The sequence below is a fragment of the Nerophis lumbriciformis genome, linkage group LG08 (genome assembly GCF_033978685.3).
Source record: "Nerophis lumbriciformis linkage group LG08, RoL_Nlum_v2.1, whole genome shotgun sequence".
NCBI classification, from domain to species: domain Eukaryota; kingdom Metazoa; phylum Chordata; class Actinopteri; order Syngnathiformes; family Syngnathidae; genus Nerophis; species Nerophis lumbriciformis.
Window position 1 is genome coordinate 26,637,501 of NC_084555.2, and position 23,387 is coordinate 26,660,887.

The 23,387-nt window shown below is 39.2% G+C and overlaps 2 protein-coding genes across 5 annotated transcripts in view; both read right to left on the minus strand.

Annotated features, from left to right (window-relative positions):
* Window positions 1-7,258, minus strand: part of srrm1 (serine/arginine repetitive matrix 1) — a 36,210-nt gene extending 28,952 nt beyond the window's left edge. For all 4 annotated transcript variants that reach the window (XM_061968551.2, XM_061968553.2, XM_061968552.2 and 1 more), the window contains exons 1-2: window positions 7,113-7,258; window positions 6,296-6,385 (exon numbers count right to left, since the gene is read on the minus strand). In XM_061968551.2, the coding sequence (XP_061824535.1) occupies window positions 6,296-6,385; window positions 7,113-7,133 (111 nt within the window). In that variant the 5' untranslated portion in view covers window positions 7,134-7,258. The remainder of the gene's footprint in view (window positions 1-6,295; window positions 6,386-7,112) is intronic.
* A 4,396-nt stretch (window positions 7,259-11,654) lies between these two features.
* Window positions 11,655-22,284, minus strand: tdh2 (L-threonine dehydrogenase 2). The gene is made up of 8 exons (XM_061967960.2): window positions 21,807-22,284; window positions 18,265-18,307; window positions 18,111-18,181; window positions 17,877-18,026; window positions 17,630-17,802; window positions 17,466-17,556; window positions 13,473-13,742; window positions 11,655-12,463 (listed from the first exon to the last, which is right to left on the minus strand). The coding sequence occupies exons 1-8, from the start codon at window positions 21,991-21,993 to the stop codon at window positions 12,330-12,332; spliced, it is 1,119 nt and encodes a 372-aa protein (XP_061823944.1). The 5' UTR covers window positions 21,994-22,284; the 3' UTR covers window positions 11,655-12,329.
* Window positions 22,285-23,387: the final 1,103 nt, after the last annotated feature.

Consider the following 23,387-nt stretch of genomic DNA (forward strand, 5'->3'; position numbering starts at 1 on the left):
TCAGGGACCGACGTTGTTTGCAAACATGGGAAAAACCGACATAAATTCTAAGCCACACGAACATAAAACATTAACATTACCTGGTCGTTGCAGTATGAATTGATATATACCGTATTTTTCGGCGTATAAGTCGCACCGGAGTATAAGTTGCACCTGCCGAAAATGCATAATAAAGAAGGAAAAAAACATATAAGTTGCACTGGAGCCCGGCCAAACTATGAAAAACACTGCGACTTATAGTCTGAAAAATACGGTATGTAGAGTCTATTTTTTGCGCACTATTGAAAAGTGATGTAGCAAAAACTTGACCACCAAAAAAAAGACTGATCACCGGAAACCGCGCTACCGAAACCAGATGTAAACAAAACGCACGCCCATTGTGACTGCCTGGAGCGTTGTCAGCATGTCTGCAATGTGGACATAATATTTATATATATTGCAGATATACCCGCGGACAGCCATCTACAAAATGTGCAAATAATAAGAGGACAGTGGTGGCTTTTAAGAAGAGAATGTCCAACTAGAGCAATAGCGCCAAGCAAGTGTGACGTCATGCTCGCTGCAGCTAGCCTGTTTTGTCAGCGACATCGAGGTACAGAAGTAAAGAGTCTCTAAACATAAGTAGATTTTATAATAACAACCGAAGAATATGCTAGATTTGTTGCTAGTTGTTTTTATTAATATTTTTAAAGTTATTAAGTCTGGAAACACTTGAAAACATCAACAAAGTACATTGTACAAAAATAAATAATTGAAAATACGGCAAAACAAAAAAATATATGTCAAAACTCATTCATAATACCAGTTTTAAATGTATGTATAGATTGTGAGTACATATATATTAAGAGCCTTTATAGAGAAAATCATATAGCAATATGTTTGTGTGTATTGTATGTATTGACAGTCTAAAAGTAGCATGTTTTCTTTCACTCGTTATTGTCGCAGTTTTATGCATTTATATGGATAAAATTAAAAAAAATCGCAAATCGAATCACAATTTGAGAAAAAAACGCTATTTGTTTTTTTTATCAAAAATCTTGCAGCCCTAAAACAAATGCAGTTTAATTGTCGCAATGGAGGTGATTATTATTAACTTAGGGGAGCGGAGCCACACTGTGTAAAGCGATACACTGTTAGCTACTCCATGCCTTTGTCAGTTGGGTGACCAAAAAATAAAGAATGGGCCGGGGGCATACCGTATTTTCCGCACTATAAGGCGCACCTAAAAACCACAAATTTTCTCAAAAGCTGACAGTGCGCCTTATAACCCGGTGCGCTTTATATATGGATAAATATTAAGATTCATTTTCATAAAGTTTAGGTCTCGCAACTACGGTAAACAGCCGCCATCTTTTTTCCCCGTAGAAGAAGCGCGCGGTGCATGCTGGGATATGTGACGTTTCATTTCCATTTGTGTGTTTATGTAAAGACCCCAAAATGGCTCCTATTAAGTGTGTTGTCTGTCTAATTATAAATAATGCAGACGAGGCGTGTTAACTGAGTTCTCAACGTTTACTTACAGCGTGCTCATAACCACATTCTAACTCCCAGCATACAACGCTTCTCAGGGCTACCGCGCATGCTCGTAACTATCGTTGCATGCTGGGTAGTGTAGTTGTTATATTTGCTAGCTCATAACAGCACATTGAGAGACACGCTTACGCGCTTAATTCAATACTCGCCGTCATTCCGGGTGGATTGACAAAAGACCTCCAGCCGCTAGATATTGGTGTCAACAGGGCATTCGAAGCTAGACTGCTAACTGCGTGGGAACAGTGGAGGACGAAGAAGCGCGCGGTGCATGCTGGGATATGTGACGTTTCATTTCCATTTGTGTGTTTATGTAAAGACCCCAAAATGGCTCCTATTAAGTGTGTTGTCTGTCTAATTATAAATAATGCAGACGAGGCGTGTTAACTGAGTTCTCAACGTTTACTTACAGCGTGCTCATAACCACATTCTAACTCCCAGCATACAACGCTTCTCAGGGCTACCGCGCATGCTCGTAACTATCGTTGCATGCTGGGTAGTGTAGTTGTTATATTTGCTAGCTCATAACAGCACATTGAGAGACACGCTTACGCGCTTAATTCAATACTCGCCGTCATTCCGGGTGGATTGACAAAAGACCTCCAGCCGCTAGATATTGGTGTCAACAGGGCATTCGAAGCTAGACTGCTAACTGCGTGGGAACAATGGATGACAGAAGGCGAACACACCTTCACTAAGACGAGGAGGCAGCGCCAGACGACGCCAACATCTGCCAGTGGATCGTAAATTTGCCCAACTTTTCACTTCGGACACCGAAGACGAAGGATTTACGAATGAAGAATAACTTCAGAAAGTGAGCGCTATGTTTATTTTGTGTGTTGTGACATTAACGTTCGAGCAACATTATGTTGCTATTGCTCTGCACTATTTTGAATTTTACTATGTTTGTGATTGCACATTTGCGTACATTTTGGGAGTGAACAGAGTTGTTAGAACGCTGGTTTTTAATATATTATTAAAGTTTGACTGACCTATCTGACTGTTTTTTTGACATTCCCTTTAGCGCAGCGTAGGCGCGGCTTATAGTCCGGGGCGGCTTATTGGTGGACAAAGTTATGAAATATGTAATTCATTGAAGGTGCGGCTAATAATCCGGTGCGCCTTATAGTGCGGAAAATACGGTACTTGCCAACCCTCCCGATTTTCCCGGGAGACTCCCGAATTTCAGTGCCAACCATTCTCCCGAATTTCTCCCGATTTCCACCGGACAACAATATTGGGGGTGTGCCTTAAAAGGCACTGCCTTTAGCGTCCTCTCTCACCTGAAAAGAGACTATTATATATGTCTCCGTTATCCATAGGTTTATCTATAACGCATAAAGTAGGCAGGCACGGAGCTATTTCTCAGCGTGTGTTTATTCCAGCCGGCACGTTAACTACTCAGTGGCCTAGTGGTTAGAGTGTCCGCCCTGAGATCGGTAGGTTGTGAGTTCAAACCCCGGCCGAGTCATACCAAAGACTATAAAAATGGGACCCATTACCTCCCTCCTTGGCACTCAGCATCAAGGGTTGGAATTGGGTAGGGCTGCAACTAACGATTAATTTGATAATCTGATAAAAGAGACAAACTACATTTCTATCCTTTCCAGTATTTTATTGAAAAAAAACCAGCATACTGGCGCCATGTTATTTCAACTTGCCAAATAAAACAAGGAAAATGTTACAAAAATGCACACTTTTGACACCCCTGCTATAGATAATAAAAAATTAAATCTGATAAATGTATCGATAAAAAGCAGAGCCTGCCGACGCATGCGCGTTTATCATAACTCTCTCGCTCTCTGTCTCTCCCCGTCCCTCACGAATGCTGCTGCACGCACAATTTGTTGTGTTTTTAACCTTCTTAACCCTGAACCATACCTGCCAACTTTTGAAATCAGAAAAACCTAGTAGCCAGGGTCCAGGGGCCGCAGGCCCCGGTAGGTCCAGGACAAAGTCCTGGTGGGGGGTTCACCGACGCAAAATGACTATTAGCATTCAGACAGGTTAAAATGTTGCTAAAACCATCACTTTTCTATCAGTCACAGTGACTTTTCAAAACAAAAATCATATGGGTTGATTGACATGTTTATTCTGTAAGCTAACTTCAATAGTTTGAAATTATTTTGACAGTTAATGCCAGTTATCCTGTCAACCTTTCACAAGACTTCAATTTGTTAATTGAAAGTATAAACAGTATAAACACTTTTTACAGTAAACAAATGGTAAAACAGTACTAAACAATTCCATTAAAAAAAAATTGGTGTCATTAACTTTCTGTCCAAGCTTGTATAATCTACTGCCTTGTTCAATTGTAAAAAATATTCTGTGCTTAAAATTCACATTTCTATCACAATTATCATACTGTAAACATGGTAAGCTAACTTCATTAAAATTAATAGTCCTGTCAATAGCATGGAATTACAATTCAAATGTAGTTTTTTTGTAAGCCTTTCAAAAGAATTCAAAATATGAAAAATTAATGAAAATTTATTTAAGCCATCAGACACTTGAAAAGTGGCACATCACATCTCTAATGTAATCATTTTAACTTTTCAACAGAAATAGCACTGCAAAAATATTAAGGACATACTTCTGTATTTTGGTAGTTATGCTGTCAACATTTAACAAGATTTCTTCAATTTGGACTTGAAAGCATAAATAGTATAAACACTTTTAACAGTATAACAGTACTAAACAATTCCAATAAATAACATTGGTGTCATTACCTTTTTGTTTGCTCAATTATTGCCTCCGTAAATAAAACTTCGGCATTTATCACATCCAAAGAATCTGTTTGGGCGGCGAAAAACGTTGAAAGTTTTCCACTTGTATCGCTAGCAACGGCATTAGACTTGTGTTTTTTTGTCCCAACGTGGTCTTTTACATCGCTAATTCCTCCGTGTCCGACCGTAAAATCTTGTCTGCACAAGGTGCAATTCGCGTAGTTTTCACCCTTTTTGGAACGGATAATTATTCCCGGATAGGCTTTTGAATATTCTTCACGGAATGACTGCAGTTTTCTTTTCGGTTTAAGACTCGTTTGCGATTTTTCCCCGGCTGATTCCATGATCGTTCGCTCGTTTGGAAACAATGGCAACTGGTGCCTCGTGCTTGGCAGCGGTGCTATAAATAGCCTTGCGCATGGCATTCGGAATGGCTCGATAGGAAGTTACGGGAAGCAGTGTCGATTGTCATTGTTGTTACGCGATTTCGTGAATAAAACTTAAAAAAAATTATTTTTTTTAATTAATAAAAAAACGTATTTTTTATCACTGCAACCGTAACCCGGAATAGGTTGATGAAAACCGTACTAATTACGGGAAAACCGGAGTAGTTGGCAGGTATGCTGAACGTATATTGAAAATACACGCAACCCTAACTCAAAATGCCGGACATTTGAGGGATTTAAGAAACACCGCCCGGCAGCCCCGCAAAAGAGGACATGTCCAGTGAAAAGAGGAAGTATTGTCAGTCTATCCTAGCATGCTAGCAGCGATCGGTTTCACGTCCGGTGAAACCGATCACTGATAGTCCTCTTTTGCTAGCAGCTAACGGGCTAGGATAGACTGACCATACGTCCTCTTTTCACCGGACATGTCCTCTTTTGCACAGCTGTCAGGGCCGAGTTTCATAAATGCCTCAAATGTCCGGCATTTTGAGTATTGTTTACACAACGTGCAGTACGCTACTTGATATGTCCGTGTGGAAACTCGTTCGGTACATTTCCGTACCGAAACGGTTCAATACAAATACACGTACAGTTACACCCCTATTATTTTGATTATTGTTTCTCAGCTATGTTGCAGTTTAAAAATAAAAGGGTAAAAAAAAAAAAAAACGTAGCCTCTGCGCATGCGCATAGATCCAACGAATCGATGACTAAATTAATCGCCAACTATTTTTATAATCGATTAGTTGTTGCAGCCCGAGAATTGGGGGTTAAATCACCAAAAATGATTCCCGGGTGCGGCACCGCTGCTGCCCACTGCTCCCCTCACCTCCCAGAGGGTGAACAAGGGGATGGGTCAAATGCAGAGGACAAATTTCACCACACCTAGTGTGTGTGTGTGTGTGTGTGTGTGTGTGTGTGACAATCATTGGTACTTTAACTTTAACACACAACATCCGGATTCCCATCATGCGTTGCTTCAAAACTACGGCATGTAGTAATGTCCAAAACATAACAGAGACGAAGCAGAAGAACGAAGAAGAGACATGGCGACGACGAGTAAGAAGAAGAAGTACGCTTGCAAGTTCCAAAATGATTGGAAAAAATTATTCCAGTTCATCCAGGACAGCTGGAAGGGATATGCTGCCTGCAAATTTTGTAGATCAGACTTCTCCATTGAACACCGTGGCCGAACGGATATACTCCCTCATGAACGGATTATTTATTTATTTTTATATATATATATATATATATATATATATATATATATATATATATATATATATATATATATATATATATATAAAATAAATACTTCAAAATATATACACACCCCGCCGATCACATACTTCACGATAATCATCCGATCGATCGGCATATCCCTAACTGTAAATGATGGGAAAAAATTCCTAAAAAGTGCAGTTCCCCTTTAAGGCTACCATTAAATTAGAATCATCTATATTGGCCAAGTGTGTTTAAAACAAAATGTTTTGTTGTCTGTGGATGGAGGCAACTTTATATTTAGGAGTTTAAAAAATACATTGAACAACACTATAACAAAACATATGTATATACAATGTAGATTGTGTGTACCTTTTTGTCGAGACATTCTGCAAATTTCAGTTGCTTCAGTAGTTTCTTGTGCTTGTTGCTAAACCGGTTGTCTTGTTCCGCGCTTGTGCCCTGCAAGAATACATGAACACATGTCTGCTGGTAATCTAAGAATGGCAATATGACAACACAAGCACAGGCCATACGCTATATGTCGTCCATTTATATTAAAAGACCAATTTAAAATTCACATACATTGAGGAAATTCCATCAACTGTGAATTAAACGTGTTGCTACGGTAATTTCAAACAGCAAACGAAACCTATGACATTGATAGCACCATGCTAACTTTTCCACACAAAAAAAGCAGGTTGTCCAAACCTACCCAGCCAAATAACAACGCAGTCAAAATAGTTTTAATAGCACATTTGAATAAAGGTCACGTTAGACACAGAGACTACTGGTTTAAAAACCCACATTAGCAACGGGAGCAACGCGCTCACGAAGGAAACGCTGAACCACCCAGTCGCCATCTTTATTAGTAGCGGCTTACATGTAACCTGCTAGCAAACTTGGACGTTACTCTCAGTGTAACGGACAAGCGAGCCTATCTTTAAACTCCATTTATAGCAATAATACAACCGTACATGTTGTGCTGTAATGGTAAATAAAGAGTTCAAACTAAATATGTAGCCACATGCTATGTAGCCTAGCACCAGCTAATAGTCGCAGCCCACAACGTTTGTATCTCGATGGGAAGCAACTCAGCAATTCAGATACCAAACAGACGCACAAAGAAGAAATAAATATCATAATAAGCACGTATTTTAAAAAGCTACTGAAATGCAGAACAGCTTACGCGGAAGAAACCGGCGTCCATGGTGGAAGAATAGAGATGTTAGTAGGCCGCTGCTGTGTGAGACGTCTGCAGCGCCGTGTGGTATAACAGTACTGTAGGCAGGGGAAGAGTGCGCCCCTAGCGGACGTAGCAGGAACTACACACGCCGGAGGACAGGCTACAACTGCCTCTTTCATGCTTGTGCCATGAACACCACGTATGTCCTTTCTTTAGGCGTTTTTGGACGAAAATAGATGCTTGGATTTAGTCTAATTGACATTTGATCCCCTTAAAAATCCTACATTTATATTTGGTAATTGACTCAGAAGATTTGTGGGACAAAAACATTCTGAAAATTGTGAGAAAAGGGAGATTTTCTATACACCAGCAGAGGTTTCCAATCTGCACTGTATTTGCTTAAGGTACAGTAATAATTTTTTTCCTCAAAACCTTCCTTTCTTTCTGTTCTTTCTGTAAACACTGTTTATTTCACTGTATGCCCATCATTAATTTATTAATTGCAACTTTCTGCCCAAATGTTTACTCCAGTATCTAATTATTTATCTTTAATGTGTAATTAATCATATATTATTTTGTGTATCTTATAAATAATCATATGATCGTAACTTATTAAATGTTATATTTACCATCCATTTTCTACCGCTTATCCCTTTTTAGGGTCGATGAGGGTGCTGGAGCCTATCTCAGCTTTATTCGGGTGGAAGGCGGGGTACACCATTCTATGTATTTAGTTTATTTTAGGCAGCACGGTGGACAGGGGTTAGCGCATGTGCCTCACAATACGAATGTCCCGAGTTCAATCCCGGCCTCTGGATCTTTCTGTGTGGAGTTTGCATGTTCTCCCCGTGACTGCGTGGGTTCCCTCCGGGTACTCCGGCTTCCTCCCACCTCCAAAGACATGCACCTGGGGATAGGTTGATTGGCAACACTAAATTGGCCCTAGTGTGTGAATGTGAGTGTGAATGTTGTCTGTCTATCTGTGTTGGCCCTGTGATGAGATAGCGACTTGTCCAGGGTGTACCCAACCTTCCGCCCAAATGCAGCTGATATAGGCTCCCGCGACCCCGAAAGGGACAAGCGATAGAAAATGGATGGATGGCTAGTTATTTTTAATTTACACTTTGGACAGGGACGAGGGGGAGAGACTGAAACAAGTCAGGAAAGACAAGGGAGCAGTTTCAAGTTTATGCTTTATGGGGGGGCCATATAGGAAAAATATAACAAGTAAATACATTTTCAAATATTTTCTGAAATGTATCATTAGTTAATTATCAATAGAAGTAAATACATAATTGTGTTAACGTATGTGTCATTAATTTAAACATACATCTAATTATCTAATCATTTTCTAATTTATTTCGTTATTTTATGATGTACCCCGCCTTCCGCCCGAATGCAGCTGAGATGGGCTCCAGCACTCCCCGCGACCCCGAAAGGGACAAGCGGTAGAAAATGGATGCATGGATGATTTAAATCATTTTTTTTTATGTCCTGTCCAGCTACTCAGGCACATCATATTGTTGATGTAGATGCCCATATCTACCATACAGATTTGCTGTACAAAAGAGAAGTGTAGGATACTCTTGTTGCCTTTTTGTATTTAACTTTATTGAATCGATATATTTAGTGTTTGGTGCAGGAGCAGGAGAAGATAGAAAGAACAAATGATTTCAATATTTTATAATAATTTTCATCCATCCATTTTCTACTGCTTGTCCCTCTTGGGGTCGCCGGGGCGCTGAAGGGCAGAAGGCAGGGTACACCCTGGACAAGTGGCCGCTTCATCGCAGGGCCTAATTATGTTTCTATTTAATTCTTTATTTAATCATTTAATATATGTTCAATTTCATGATTTAATGGTTAATTTGATGAATCAATGATAAATTGAAGTAAATATTTTTACTATGATTTTTCCCCCCCCTACATTTACATTTAAAACACTCCCTTGTGGTCTACATAACATGTAATAGTGGTTCTTTGGTCCAAATTGTGCATAGATTATGTTTTACAGACCTTCTTCAAGCCGCTTTCTGACTGTCTCTTCAGAATTAGCTGTTTTGTGGGTGGTCTCATTTCCATGCTGAAGTCTTCCTCCAGGCCATGCCTCTTTTGACTGCATCTACACCCCGTCAGCCATGTTGTAGTTTTTAGCGCCTCTATATGGAGTCTAATGATAGATATAAGTTAGAACTATACATTACTTTGTATTAGAAATGGTAACAGCGGAGGATTTTAGCATGCATGTGCACGTAGAAGCCAGTCTGCCCCACAACAAGAGGATAAAGTAAAATAAGGAACTTATTGACTACAACTTTGGACTACAACTGAATAAAAAGGGACGACTCGCACAAAGCTCTTTGGGTAAACCTCGACCATACATGGAGATATCCATTGACTAACTCAGGCAAAATACATCACCAAAGTCATAAAATCCAAACAGTTCGTTTGGAGCGAATTTGGATGAAGGCAAGATCGTTTAATAAATATCTCTGCCATGCTTCCATGGCAGTGACGTGCAGTCACTAGAGGCAGGTGAGGCGGGGCCTCACCTGCCATCATGGAAAGAAAAAAAATGTAAAAAGAAAAAAAAAAATTAAATTGTTATCCAGTGTTTATACTATAAAGTTATTTTCCATTTAACTTCACCAGTTTTAGATTATTTTCATTCAAAATCGCTGAATTTTCACATTTGCCGTTCAAGTACTGAGAAGAGACGGTGCGGTGAACAGCAGTCAGTTGAGGCACGTCACTCAGTGCCGCAACATGGATTGCGCAATGACTCGGCTAACTGCTGGCCTGCTGTGCAGATACACCTGCAGACTGCAGGTGTACCTAATTCACAACTCCTCCGACACGAACATTATTGTTTTTGCACTTTTTGGCTTCTTATTAAATAACTTTTGTAACCTATTTTCATGGGCTTTCCTCTTTGTGATGTTAAGTTCCTGTTATGCGCTGTTATACAGTATATGCCTTGAGCTCTTATTTTGAAGGCGCTAAGAGCGGAAGTGATGTCACGTTGCGGAGGTTTTTGAAAGAAGGTAAATAAAGTGGTCCTCGTGTAAACTGGAGCCTCCGTGTTTGTTATTTTGTAGTTTCATACAGTATAGGCGACATTTATAAACCCTCGGTTACACTTTTTTAAATAGATTCAATCTTGCACGTGGAAAGTTTAAGTGAGGGCTTTAGTTGCGGTGCATGGACTTAATTTCTAAGTAAAGGTAAGACCATAATAACGTTTTTTTTAATTAAATGTGCTTTTTTGTGTGCTACAGTTTGTATGTGTAAAGTTAAAGTTAAGTTAAAGTAGCAATGATTGTCACACACACACTAGGTGTAATGAAATGTGTCCTCTGCATTTGACCCATCCCCTTGATCACCCCCTGGGAGGTGAGGGGAGCAGTGGGCAGCAGCGGCGCTGCGCCTGGGAATCATTTTTGGTGATTTAACCCCCAATTCCAACCCTTGATGCTGAGTGCCAAGCAGGGAAGAATGCTGATATGAGCTTTTAAACATAACCCGTTAACTGCTGCCAATCAAATGGTAAATAAGATACTCTTTAGGGTTCATATGTTTGTAAATCTGACTGTGATGAAGTCAGTGCCTCACCAGCCATCAACCTCACCGCACGTCACTGTTCCATGGTTTGATTTAGAATTCACAGGATTTATGGGGATCCCAAATACACAAAAACAGCTACCAACAGGTACGGAGAGTTGATTTTGCATAATAGGACCCCTTTAAATAATTATTGTGGGGGACCTGTGCCCCATTAGAGATGTATGCCTTACAACACCAGAGAGAATCACAAAATGATTAAAAGGCATAAAAAGCATTGTTTATGGATTCGAGTCATACCAAAGACTATTAAAATGGGACCTATTACCTCCCTGCTTGTCACTCAGCATCAAGGGTTGTGGATAAATCACCAAAATGATTCCGGTGTGCGGCCACCGCTGTTGCTCACTGCTCCCCTCACCTCCCAAGGGGTGAAACAAGGGGATGGGTCAAATGCAGAAGGTACTTTCACCTTTCAAAAATTTGTCTCAGTTTTCAAACATTACCTCAATTTTAGTACGATTAAACACATGAGGGGACTTAGTCTTTGTGCTTTTTTTTTTTACTAAGTACTGTTGCAAATTAACCTACCATTGAGACAAATAAAGTTGAAGAGTCAAAGAGAGTCTGTATTTCCATAGTGTCACCGAATGCACCACTCTGGTAACCCAAAACAAACGAGGGTAATTTGGTGCTTAACGGCTGTCCTCAGTAGTTCTCGTGAATAGACTTAGACTTCTTTTTTATTGTCATTCAAATTTGAACTTTACAGTACAGATAAGAACAAAATTTCGTTGCATTAGCTTGTTGTAGTGCAGGATAAAAGAGCAATAAGGTGCAGATATAAATAAATATATTATCAATAGTAAATATTTGTTATATATTGTATATATTATATACAAATATAATATAATATAATATATCAGTATATATTATACACTGTATATATTATATGTAAATATTACATATATGTTTAATTTTATATTGCTACTACGGTACATTTTTAGTCTACTTTACACCTGCATTATCCTTTCCATCCTTACACTTTCCATCCTTTGTAACTGAGCTACTGTGTGGAACAATTTCCCTTGTGGATCAATAAAGTCTGTCTAAGTCTACGAATGCTGACAATCCACGTAATTATTCTCTATAAAAGTGTATTGTGTTAACCTTTGGATGTCTATATTGGATTAATTGGATTTACTTTGTTTTCTGGAGGAAACATGTTTTTATACAGTTTCAGACCCTTTAAAAAAGATTAATAACAAAAACCGAGGTGCAAGTGTAGTTTAAGCACGTCATCACAGTCAATTTCAACAGCCAAAGCTTTTCAAGTTAAAAATAACATTTTTTTTTTTTTCCATACCAATTTTCAATTACCACAACAAATACAACAGCACAGATGAGTATGTAACTGGACAGTATGTAATTCCTGAAAAACAGTCCTAATACGCGCGCGTGTGTGTGTGTGTGTGTGTGTGTGTGTGTGTGTGTGTGTGTGTGTGTGTGTGTGTGTGTGTGTGTGTGTGTGTGTGTGTGTGTGTGTGTGTGTGTGTGTGTGTGTGTGTGTGTATATTCTTCATTTAGTCAATTTTAAGGAGTTCTGCACAATAATTCAAGGTGAAACAAAGTCAGTTAGTCTATATAGCGCAGATATTGCTAGCTGACTGGCAAACACTTGTCCTGAATGGAGTGCAGCATATCTGACACCAGCTCTTCCAGCCCAAACACTGGCACCCATCCCCAATCTCTCCTGGCGTTGGTGTCGTCAAATCTCACCGGCCAGCTGTCTGCTGCAAAAGACACAACCATAACAGCACAGCCAATGACGTTCAACCTTTCACATTGTGGTATATCCTGTACAGCAGACGTTGGTAAGACTTTATAATAAGTAAACAATATTAAGTATTAAAAAAGCATCAGTAAATACTGAATTCATAATTTATAAAGCATATCCCCGACATGAACACTCATTAGTAAGCAGTTTATAAAGACAGAAATAACCATTCGTATAAGTCTGAATACTGGATGTGTATGTATAAATGTCTCGAAAGATTACTAAAAGTCTTACTCACATACACTTCCTAAATAATCTAACAAACCATTGACAATACCTAAGTATTATGTAGGAATGCTAACACAGTCTTTTATAAGTAATAAAAGGCAAACATTAAGTTTTTAATGGATGCGAATGTTAATACAGTAATGAGTAAAACATATACAACTTGTTTATGGGCTACATATCAATGAGTGCACTGCAATAAAGAGCTGACAAAACATACGATAAAAAAAGACTAGATTTGACAAAAAATTACTAAAAACTAGTGTAATCATCTGTCCATGCAACTTGTTAATTTTACATTTTACATGATAAGACATTCTAAAATAAGATTTGTTTAAATCTAGAAATTAGCAGGACCTTTAAGATAGAAATACAGTGCATCTGGAAAGTATTCACAGCCCTTCACTTTTTCCACATTGTGTTATGTAACAGCCTTATTCCAAAATGGAATATATTCATTATTGTCCTCAAAATTATACACACAATACCCCCAAAAATAAAATTATTTATGCTAAAATGAAGATTATTATGTAAAGTCAGTGACTAAAAATAAGTAAATAGCTTTTAAAACAAGGGAACGTTCTAGAAATTAAATTTAAAATCTTGGCAAGTGGCAAATAATTTTCAGTGTATTCATTTCAGAAATATGCTTTATAATTCTGAATTCAGTACTAATGCTTTATGAATACTTGACAGTGTGTACTTATTTTAAAGTGTTACCCAGACGTTTTAAGTCGTACCGATGGTCTGACGGACAGTGTCTGGATTGTAGGTGACCTTAAGATGAGGGAGATGCTTGCGGATTTCGTGGGCCACCTCCTCTGGAGTGAAGCTCATGGCGGCAATGTTGTAGGTACGAAGGGAGAGCTGGCACTCGGGAGCCTGCATGAACTCTATAGTGGCACGGTGGCAGTCAGAGATGTGCATCATGGGAAGACGGGTGTCGGGGCGTAAGTAGCACTCATGGTGACCCTTGCTGAGGGCATCATGGAAGATTTGAATGGCATAATCTGTGAATAAAGAGGTTGCGAGCGCTTAGTCTGTCACACTCACAAGTTGATTCAATGTCACTGAAAAATAATAAGCTTCAAAACATCACAACTTTTGTTGTAACTTCCTGAAAAAAACTTCCACGAATTCTACTGTTATGTTTGTGTGGTATAAAACAGGTAAAGCAATAATGCAGTATTTGCTTTCCAATTATTTGTTGACATCTTGTGCTTTTCTACTTTAAGGTTACAAGGAATTGTTTTAAACAATGATAACAAATTTATAAAATTACAAGTTAATTTAATATTATTGAACAAAAAACTTCAAAACATCACACTTTTTACCGCAACTTTTCTGAAATACGTCCGCAGGTTTAGACATTTGAGCAGGCCCGGCCCTAATCAATCTGGCGCCCTAGGCAAGATTTTAGGTGGCGCCCCCCCACATCGGCAGTGAAGTGTATATACTCACAAGAACCCGAATAGCTTTGTCTTTGACCTTTTTTTTTTTACTTACAACTATACCTAATATATAAAGGGGTGGAAAAGTGACTATTACCTGCAGGGCAAACATTAGCTAACCAGAAGGCAATAATGTAAACAAAAAACACCTGCTTAAAAGATCTAATACAAATGTCCCTGAGGAATGTAAGGTGGGAGTACTGTAATTACCTAACGTTACATTATTATTTTCCATAACAATTTAGCCCCCTCCACAATATTAACCCGACGTTAAAACAGAACTAGCTATTTATTGATTAGCAATTGCCGAATCATGTAACATTAGCTTAATGCTAAAAAGCCAGGTTACTATCACATTCTGTAACAGACAAATAATTTCATGTAGGCTAACGTTACCTACCTGCTACCTCTGTCTTTTCTCGTTTCTCCTCTTCTTTTCTCTTTTTTCTTCCCTGGGCACCTGACAGTTTTGGCCGTTTTGACATCTTGTGTTGATTTTTTGATGTGGTGACGTCCAAAAAGAGTCATGATACGGGAAGGGAGGGGGCGCACCGTGCGTGGGGAGGAGGGGGGGGCGTAATGTTGTAACAAATAATATTTCTATTAAATAGGCTTTACTTTGCATTTTAATTAACGTGAGATTATTTTTTGTATTTAGAAATAATAGTAACAACTTTTTTTTTCTTTTTTTTTTTTCTCCAACATTTGTGGCACTGGCATGGCGCCCCCTGATGGACGGCGCCCTTAGCATTTGCCTATACGGCCTATGCCACGGGCCGGCCCTGCATTTGAGGCCGCAACAGTCACAAAAAAAGCCTGCAAAATCCTGGAGGGACTGTAAAATACTCCATTTGTCATATATGACATTTTTGACTGACTATGAGAAAAAATGTTGTTACCCACATACGAAAAACGAGCAGGGACCTGCAGCATATGCCACAACAGAAAAAAAAAAGAAAAGAGATGGACACTTTTACGGAGCGGAGAAGGGACGCCTCGCCGGGGTCCGGGACCGAGGCCCCTTCCCCCGAGAGGGCCCCACCGGGAGCCGTAGCTGAGGCGATCCGCGAGAAGGGCCCGACGCACGTCCAGGGTCACCACCGCGCCCACCGCACCGACACCCCGCCTCATCCGCCTTCGCCGCGGCCGGCGTCACGCGCAGCAGGTAAGCAGCTTACCTGCCCGCCACCCCCGTGGCCGGGGGCTCGTAACAGGGGTCACTCCGTGCGCTCCGCCCGCGCAGCTTACCTGCCCACCACCCCTGTTGCCGGGGGCGCGTAACAGGGGTCACTCCGCGCGCAGTGCGCTCACGAAAGGGGTGGGGCTCACCCTGGTTGATATAGACAGCAGCTAGGACGGTGGCCATGGAAGTTGGAGCCCGCTAAGGAGTGTGTAACAACCCACCTGCCGAATCAACTAGCCCTGAAAATGGATAGCGCTGGAGCGTCGGGCCCATATACCCGGCCGTCGCCGGCAGCGAGACGTGCTTGGAGGTGCGCTCAGCGCGGCTCCCATATGATTGCGCACTGGTGTGCGTCTGGGTCGTGACAGCGTGGCACGCGAATGTCTGTGCTGAATGTCTGTGCTGCATTGGATCAGTCTCCTTTCTTTAACAGGCAAAAGCTTTATAACCTCACTAATGCCTTGCATCGTCTATATTAGATATATAACAACGGGCGGGTGCGGGCGGATGCGGTTCTGATCAAATGTTAGATCGGGTGGATTGCGGATGGTTGACGACTTTCTGATGCGGTTGCGGATGAAATAATTGCCTATCCGCGCATCTCTATTGGGCACTCTATATCGCTGAATTATACGCAGGCAAATGGTCTGCTTTGTTACATGCAATATTTGGCCTTACGATAACCAAGACTATATACAAAAACTGGGGAAATGTCACAAATGTCAACAACATGGCCAGACTGCAAAAAGCCCGCGAACAGAAACTGCGTGCAAACTGACACCCAAATACTTGAACATTATGATTTCATGTTTAGGCATTGTTTAACAGGAATATTCATCATTGTGACAATACTTATAAACATAGTTACCCTTTAAAAAGTAGGGAACTACAAACCCCAAAACTAGTGAAGTTGGCAAGTTGTGTAAATCGTAAATAAAAACAGAATACAATGATTTGCAAATCCTTTTCAACCTATATTCAATTGAATACACTGCAAAGACAAGATACTTGACGTTCGAACTGGAAAACTTTGTAATTTTTTGCAAATATTAGCTCATTCGGAATTTAAAGCCTGCAACATGTTTCAAAAAAGCCGGCACAAGTTGCAAAAAGACTGAGAAAGTTGAGGAATGCTCATCAAACACTTATTTAGAACATCCCACAGGTGAACAGGCTAATTGGGAACAGGTGAGTGCCACGATTGGGTATAAAAGCAGCTTCCATGAAATGCTCAGTCATTCACAAACAAGGATGGGGCGAGGGTCACCACTTTGTGAACAAATACGTGAGCAAATTGTTGAACAGTTTAAGAACAACATTTCTCAACGAGCTGTTGCAAGGAATTTAGGGATTTCACCATCAACGGTCCGTAATATCATCAAAAGGTTCAGAGAATCTGGAGATATCACTGCACGTAAGCGATGATATTACGGACATATGTTGCCATCCAAACAACGTTATCATGGACGCCCCTGCTTATTTCAGCAAGACAATGCCAAGCCACGGGTTACAACAGCGTGGCTTCATAGTATAAGAGTGCGGGTACTAGACTGGCCTGCCTGTAGTCCAGACCTGTCTCCCATTGAAAATGTGTGGCGCATTATAAAGCCTAAAATACGACAACGGAGACCCTGGACTGTTGAACATCAAGAAAGAATGGGAAATAATTCCACCTGAAACGCTTCAAAATTTGGTCTCCTCAGTTCCCAAACGTTTACTGAGTGTTGTTAAAAGGAAAGGCCATGTAACACAGTGGTAAACATGCCTGTGCCAACTTTTTTGCAATTAGTTGCTGCCATTAAATTCTAAGTTAATGATTATTTGCAAAAAAAAATTCAGTTTCTCAGTTTGAACATTAAATATCTTGTCTTTGCAGTCTATTCAATTGAATATAAGTTGAAAAGGATTTGCAAATAATTGTATTCTGTTTTTATTTACGATTTACACAACGTGCCAACTTCACTGGTTTTGGGTTTTGTAATTTGAATGGTTTTACAGAGATATTTTTTATTGATTAAGAAAGAAATTGGAATTAGTGTCTTATGTTCCCACAGCAGAAGAAGCTGGTACACATTCAGATGACGATGATGAAGAAATACCTGTTGTGCCTCCCCCAGGATGTGTGTTGAATGATATCACTCCTGGGTAACGCAAGCAGCGGAAATCCAAGCCATATTTATGATGAAGATACTAGAAGAAGCGTATTGATTTGTTACTCTGTGTGAACAAAAATCAGATTCAAAGTTATTTAAAACAAATGTACCTCCCCCATTAATTCGCCGTGAACTTTGGACACCCCATAGATGGTTCGTGGTCTTTGGACACAAAGGTCAGGCACAGGGTCCCGAGGAGAAGAAGGACCAAATGCTCCGATGGTGCTCGGCACAAAGAGGCGCAGACAGTTCTCCAGAGCCAAGTCCAGCACATTATGAAGACCTTAACAGAAAATGAGAGCTATGAGTGCATTAAAAAAGGTGACGAACGTAACACTAGAGCACATTTAAGCTGACCTGTGATGTTGATTTTGCGCGCCAAGGCCACATTAGCCTCCCCGACAGCACTCAGCAGAGCACTGTAGTGCACCAGCCAAGTGATGCCGTTATTTACAACCAGTTCTCTGAGATGTTTGTAGTCCAACACATCAGCATATACAAATGGACCTAAAGCAGAGAGAGAACTTTGAGGCCACTTATTAACTTCTAAGTTAGCATTTATTAATACTGAATGGAAGAAAATGAACATACCACTCTTACAAACATGAGGCGGGGGCTTCTTTATGTCGGACAGGATTACATTCTCTGTTCCATACTGCTTCCTGGACAACAATTGAGGCATGGTGCCATCAGTGTTTTCAAGCATACTGGGATTTTTTTCAAAGTAAAAAAAAAATATACTCACCTAAGTAACTCCGCGAGCCCCACACCTAATTGTCCAAGCCCACCTGCAATCAAGGGGGTTTAATATTTAAATCAGTGCTACCAAATGATCTTTTTTTTTCAATTAGATTAATCACATTTTTGCATTTGAATTATTCATTTAAATTCCAATTAACTTAAAAACGAGCCCCATATTAGGACACAAATACAATTTTATGCTCAGAATGTCATACGGGAAAGGGTCGTATTATGATTGTTTTGGGGTCTACACAACAAGTATGCATTGACCTGATCACTGACCACCCAATACGTCTTCCAGGTAACCATCCACAATTAAGGTAAAGGAGCATGTACAGTTGAAATAAATTGCTTGATTAATCTGTATGTAAACACAATTTATATGATTATAAGTTAACTCGTTATTTTTTATTTAAATCATAAAGTTGTAGTGAGTTTCGATGGGTTATTCTACAGAATCAGTTCCATTTGTAAATAGATGTGTAAACACACAATAGAATTGACTGTAAATATTTGTGCGCATTGATCTAATTGCATAATTAAAGCCCTAATTTAGTACTCTCAGTTTTGGTTGATTTTGGCGGCGCCAAAGCGGTAGTGTTTTGCCTGAAGGAAGACCACATTTCCCATGAGGACCAGTGCATGGCGTTGCAAATCGTCAGACACTACTGTCACGTACATACAGACTGACACGACATTACCACAATGATTCAGTATGACTGATCTTTCCACAGTAGGAACCTACATATTTTACTCAAACTTTATATTTGCGGTTTGCAGTCATTGCATTGTTTTTTCTTTATACAGTACTTTTGAGTTTGTTGCGTGGCTTGTCGTGTCAGTGTGGTACTGAAATCTATCAAGCTGGTGGATATTTATTGCTACCATGCAAATTTCTGACAGCAAAAGTTAGCATTATCATTTTGATGTGAGCCTTAAAAGGTACTTATTATTAAAGCAGGAACAAAGCCAAGGCAGCATCAGTCGAAAATTCCTCCTTGTCTTTGAGCTCAAGCCAGCAAGTGAAAGCCGGGCCAATGTGGATCCTTGACTGTCCTTTTATTGAGGGATAGCCTGCCTTTTTTCTTTTTTTGTTGTTGTTTTGCAGCTTCTGCCATGATAGCAGTAATTGCACAAAGGCGTTCGCATCGACTTCTGTCTTTTTAATGAATGGGGAAAGAGGGAGTGAAGCAGTCTGCACATTTGTAGTTTTTTTTGAGTGGCAGGGTTCCTGCCACTCTTGCCCCAGGCCATGACAGAGGTGCCATTGAACTAGTTGTAAGTCGATGGATGTATCTTCCCAAAAGTTGTGAAAATATTGTCTGAAGTTTGAAAGTTACTTATTGCTGCGTTAAAAACTCAATTGTTAATATAAACTACTGTACCTTGAACACTGAAAAAATAGCATTTGTTTACTGTTCCTGCCTCTGAAATGGTAAAATTAGACTGTATCATGAAATATAATCATATTTCACATATTTGTTCTACTCCTTATTCCAAATACACTTATTTATTTTTAATTTTTTTTGAACAATTTAGCCAAAATTTACACTTTGGTCAAACTCTTGGGTTTTCACTCAGTCCTGTTACCCTAACACAGGGATGTCAAACTAATTTTCATTGAGGGCCACGTCGCATTTATGGCTGCCTTCAGAGGGCCGCTTGTAGCGGTAAATAATATTTAAATACAAATGTATCATCACCTCATGATGTTATTACGCAATTGCTTATGCATTTGATCATTTGATATTTTCTATGTACAAATTCATGGATAACTTGCTTTGAAGTCATAAGTCAAGGTGACAACCAGATATTTAAGTATTTATATTTATTCTTACAAACATTTTTTGCAATACAGTGTGTAATAATATATTTGTTATATGATCAGAATTTTTAAGTTTAAAAGATATGCAATTTTATGCAGTCCATATATTTTTCTGGCAAATCAAATCAAATCAAATCAACTTTATTTATAAAGCACATTTAAAATTTACCACAGAAATGGAAAGAACAAATACATTTAGTAAGAAACATAAAGTACTCTATTGATGCACATTATTTCCATGCTTTTGCAAGCCACATAAAATGATGTTGCGGGCCAGATTTGCCTGAACACATTACACCCTCTCATAAATGTAGAATATTCCACAAGTCACATGGTCAACATGAAATTGCATTATTCAGACCACGAGAAGGCTGGAAATAAGGTCCCTCTTTTATTTTTCTGTATATTGGTTGACTATGAATATACATACAGTACATACAATATACATTTACTTTCATTCCATTATAGGTCACTCAAAAAGTTGTGGGCGGATTTTCATGAAACTTCCTGGAAATGTCAGACATGGACCAAGAAACAAGTCATTACATTTTGAGACTGATACCGATCATTTTTACTACGTTATGTTTACGTCACGAGCCTCACCTCGTGTGTGTATGCTAGTGGCTCCACCTCCACCCACAGAGACAAAGACAGTGACTGAGAAGAGGCTTTACTTTGTTTGTTTCATTCCGCTATTGACAGCTGAAAAGGTTATTGGCAAATGTTCATCTACATTTCAGAAAATGTCAACAGTAAGATAAGGAACAACTGTTTACATTTCGGTGCTGATTTGGATCACAGTCTGATTAAGGATTTTTTCAGATAGGGTCTGGCACAGTGCTTTTCTAGTTCATGTATTTACTTTATATGCTAAAAACTCACTCCTGTTACTTTTCAGTCCTGTTACTCAATTGAGCCAATACACAGTTTGAGTAGTTCGATATGAGTAATATTAGATTTAGAGTTTTAAAAAGACAAACATTTATGTTTATTTTGAGAGAGTTACAACAAAATAAAGGCACCGATTCGATAGAATAGCCTTATGTATTTATATATATAAAAAAGCTAAATCAATGTTGTTAATACGCTGTATATGATGAGTAGATGGAAAATGAGTTCCAAGATGTTCTAAATTGTAATCCTTCAACAAAAATTAGATTGATTTGTGTCTCTATTAGTAATGTTTTGTTTTTTTTAACACTGAATGGGTTTTTTTTACACTGAATTTATGCAACTTAACTCTTTGAATAGTCATGATATTGTTATCATAAATTGAGGTGAAAAAATTGAGTTCACAAAATTGAAAACAGAAAAAAATTCAGTAACATAAATTCAGTGTCAAAAAAAATTAATTGGTAATAAAGACACACATTTAAATACATAAATAAGAAAATAGTTTTGCCATAGTAATCTATTTGCACTTTTTAACCCTCAGCCTCGTGATGACCAAAAATATCATCGTGCTACTGAAGCACAGTGAAAACAACGGCACATGTGTAGAGTATTCCACTTGTACTACAAAGATTTGAACTATTATAGTAGTGATTTTATTCAAAATATAGAAAGATAAGTAAATGTGTTCATTTCAAACCAATCATATGTTGTAGTATAAAAGTACAACAGTTAATAGAAGATTAGGTTTAGGGTTAGTGTTAGGATGAAATGTGTATGGTTAAAAAAGCCTTCCTTTAGTCATTGGGCGCTAGGGAAGGATGTCTTACCTGTGATAAGGACACGAGGGTTTTCCTGGGCTGGTGGTGGATTACAGTTCTCATTCCTGTTCCACTTGCTCAAGTGTCCATGCATAGAGCCAAAGCTGCGACAGAACAAATTCTGAGTCCAGCTGCGAAAACATTGGCAAGACAAACCCAGACCCGCCAAAACATAGACTCGACCACCAGGTTGCATGGCCAGTAGCAGTCCTTACGGAATGTAAGTCAATTGAACTATGAGCATGCTGACAGAAGAACAAATGTATATGCCCGTGTTCCAAAGGAACACTATATAAAAGTTGTTTAAATTTAAAAACTGACCAAAAACAGTTAATTCTAAATACACAGCTCAGTAAAGCTTAAATTTTTAAAGCTGTGTAAAATGCGCACAAGTCCACCCAGCTGGTTCACCCCCAAAACAGCATTAGTTGTAGAAAATCACGAAGGGCTTTGTGGTTCTTGTCTACATTTTACATTCACTTGTGCCTCTTGCCTAAACAGGATAATGCTGACATGCTGTGCACAGGGATTTGCTTTGTGAAGCGTGTTTAGCTGAGCTTAACAGGACTGGGAGGCGTGTCCATTATACAGCCTTGAACTGATAATGTGCTGTACGTTCAAAAAACAGAAAAGTTTAGAAAGGTAGGATAACAACTCCCAAAAATGCAAATTTTAAAGATTTGAACAAAGATGTCAGCTGACCAAATAGCCGTGTTCACACATGATGCCTTATTCCGCACACATAGCATTTCTTGTACAAAAATACACAACACACGTAATGTTTTTTCTATAGTGACTGTGCCAGAGGTGAACATGCATTCTACTAAGGTGGCAAATTATGACGCTTTAAATCTATCGCAGCACCAAACAAATACCGGTAATCTCAAAATCCCCATCATATCAATTCCTGGATTTGATCGAAATTATTTAAGGCGCACTACACAAAATAAACGTAACGTTATTAATATCACTACTCTGGATAACATTGACAAAAATTCCTCAAAACAGCCCACTACCTATAATATGGGCTTTTTAAACATCAGATCATTGTCTCCCAAAATATTATTAGTTAATGAGGTCATTTGAGACAACAATCTTAACGTCATTGGTCTCAGTGAAACCTGGCTCAAACCAGATGAAGTTTTCCTACTTAACGAGGCATCTCCTCCTCACTATATGAATGCACATATTGCCCGTCCCCATAAAAGGGGTGGAGGGGTCGCACTAAAATACAATAAAAACCTTAATCTTACCCCTAACCTAAGCAATAAATATTAATCATTTGAGGTGCTTACTAAGAGGTCTGTCAAACCGCTACCTCTCTACCTACTATGGATGCCGATGCGTGATCCATGTTTATTAGAACGTATCAAAACACGTATTGATTGGTATGTCACACTTAGCCTTTTCTTGGTTTAACTCCTATCTTACAGAAAGGATGCAGTGCGTTTCCAATAACAACATGACCTCGGAGTATGTTAAGGTAACGTGCAGAGTTCCACAGGGTTCGGTTCTTGGCCCTGCACTCTTCCGCATCTACATCATCATACGCAAATACGGTGTTAGCTTTCATTGTTATGCTGATGACAC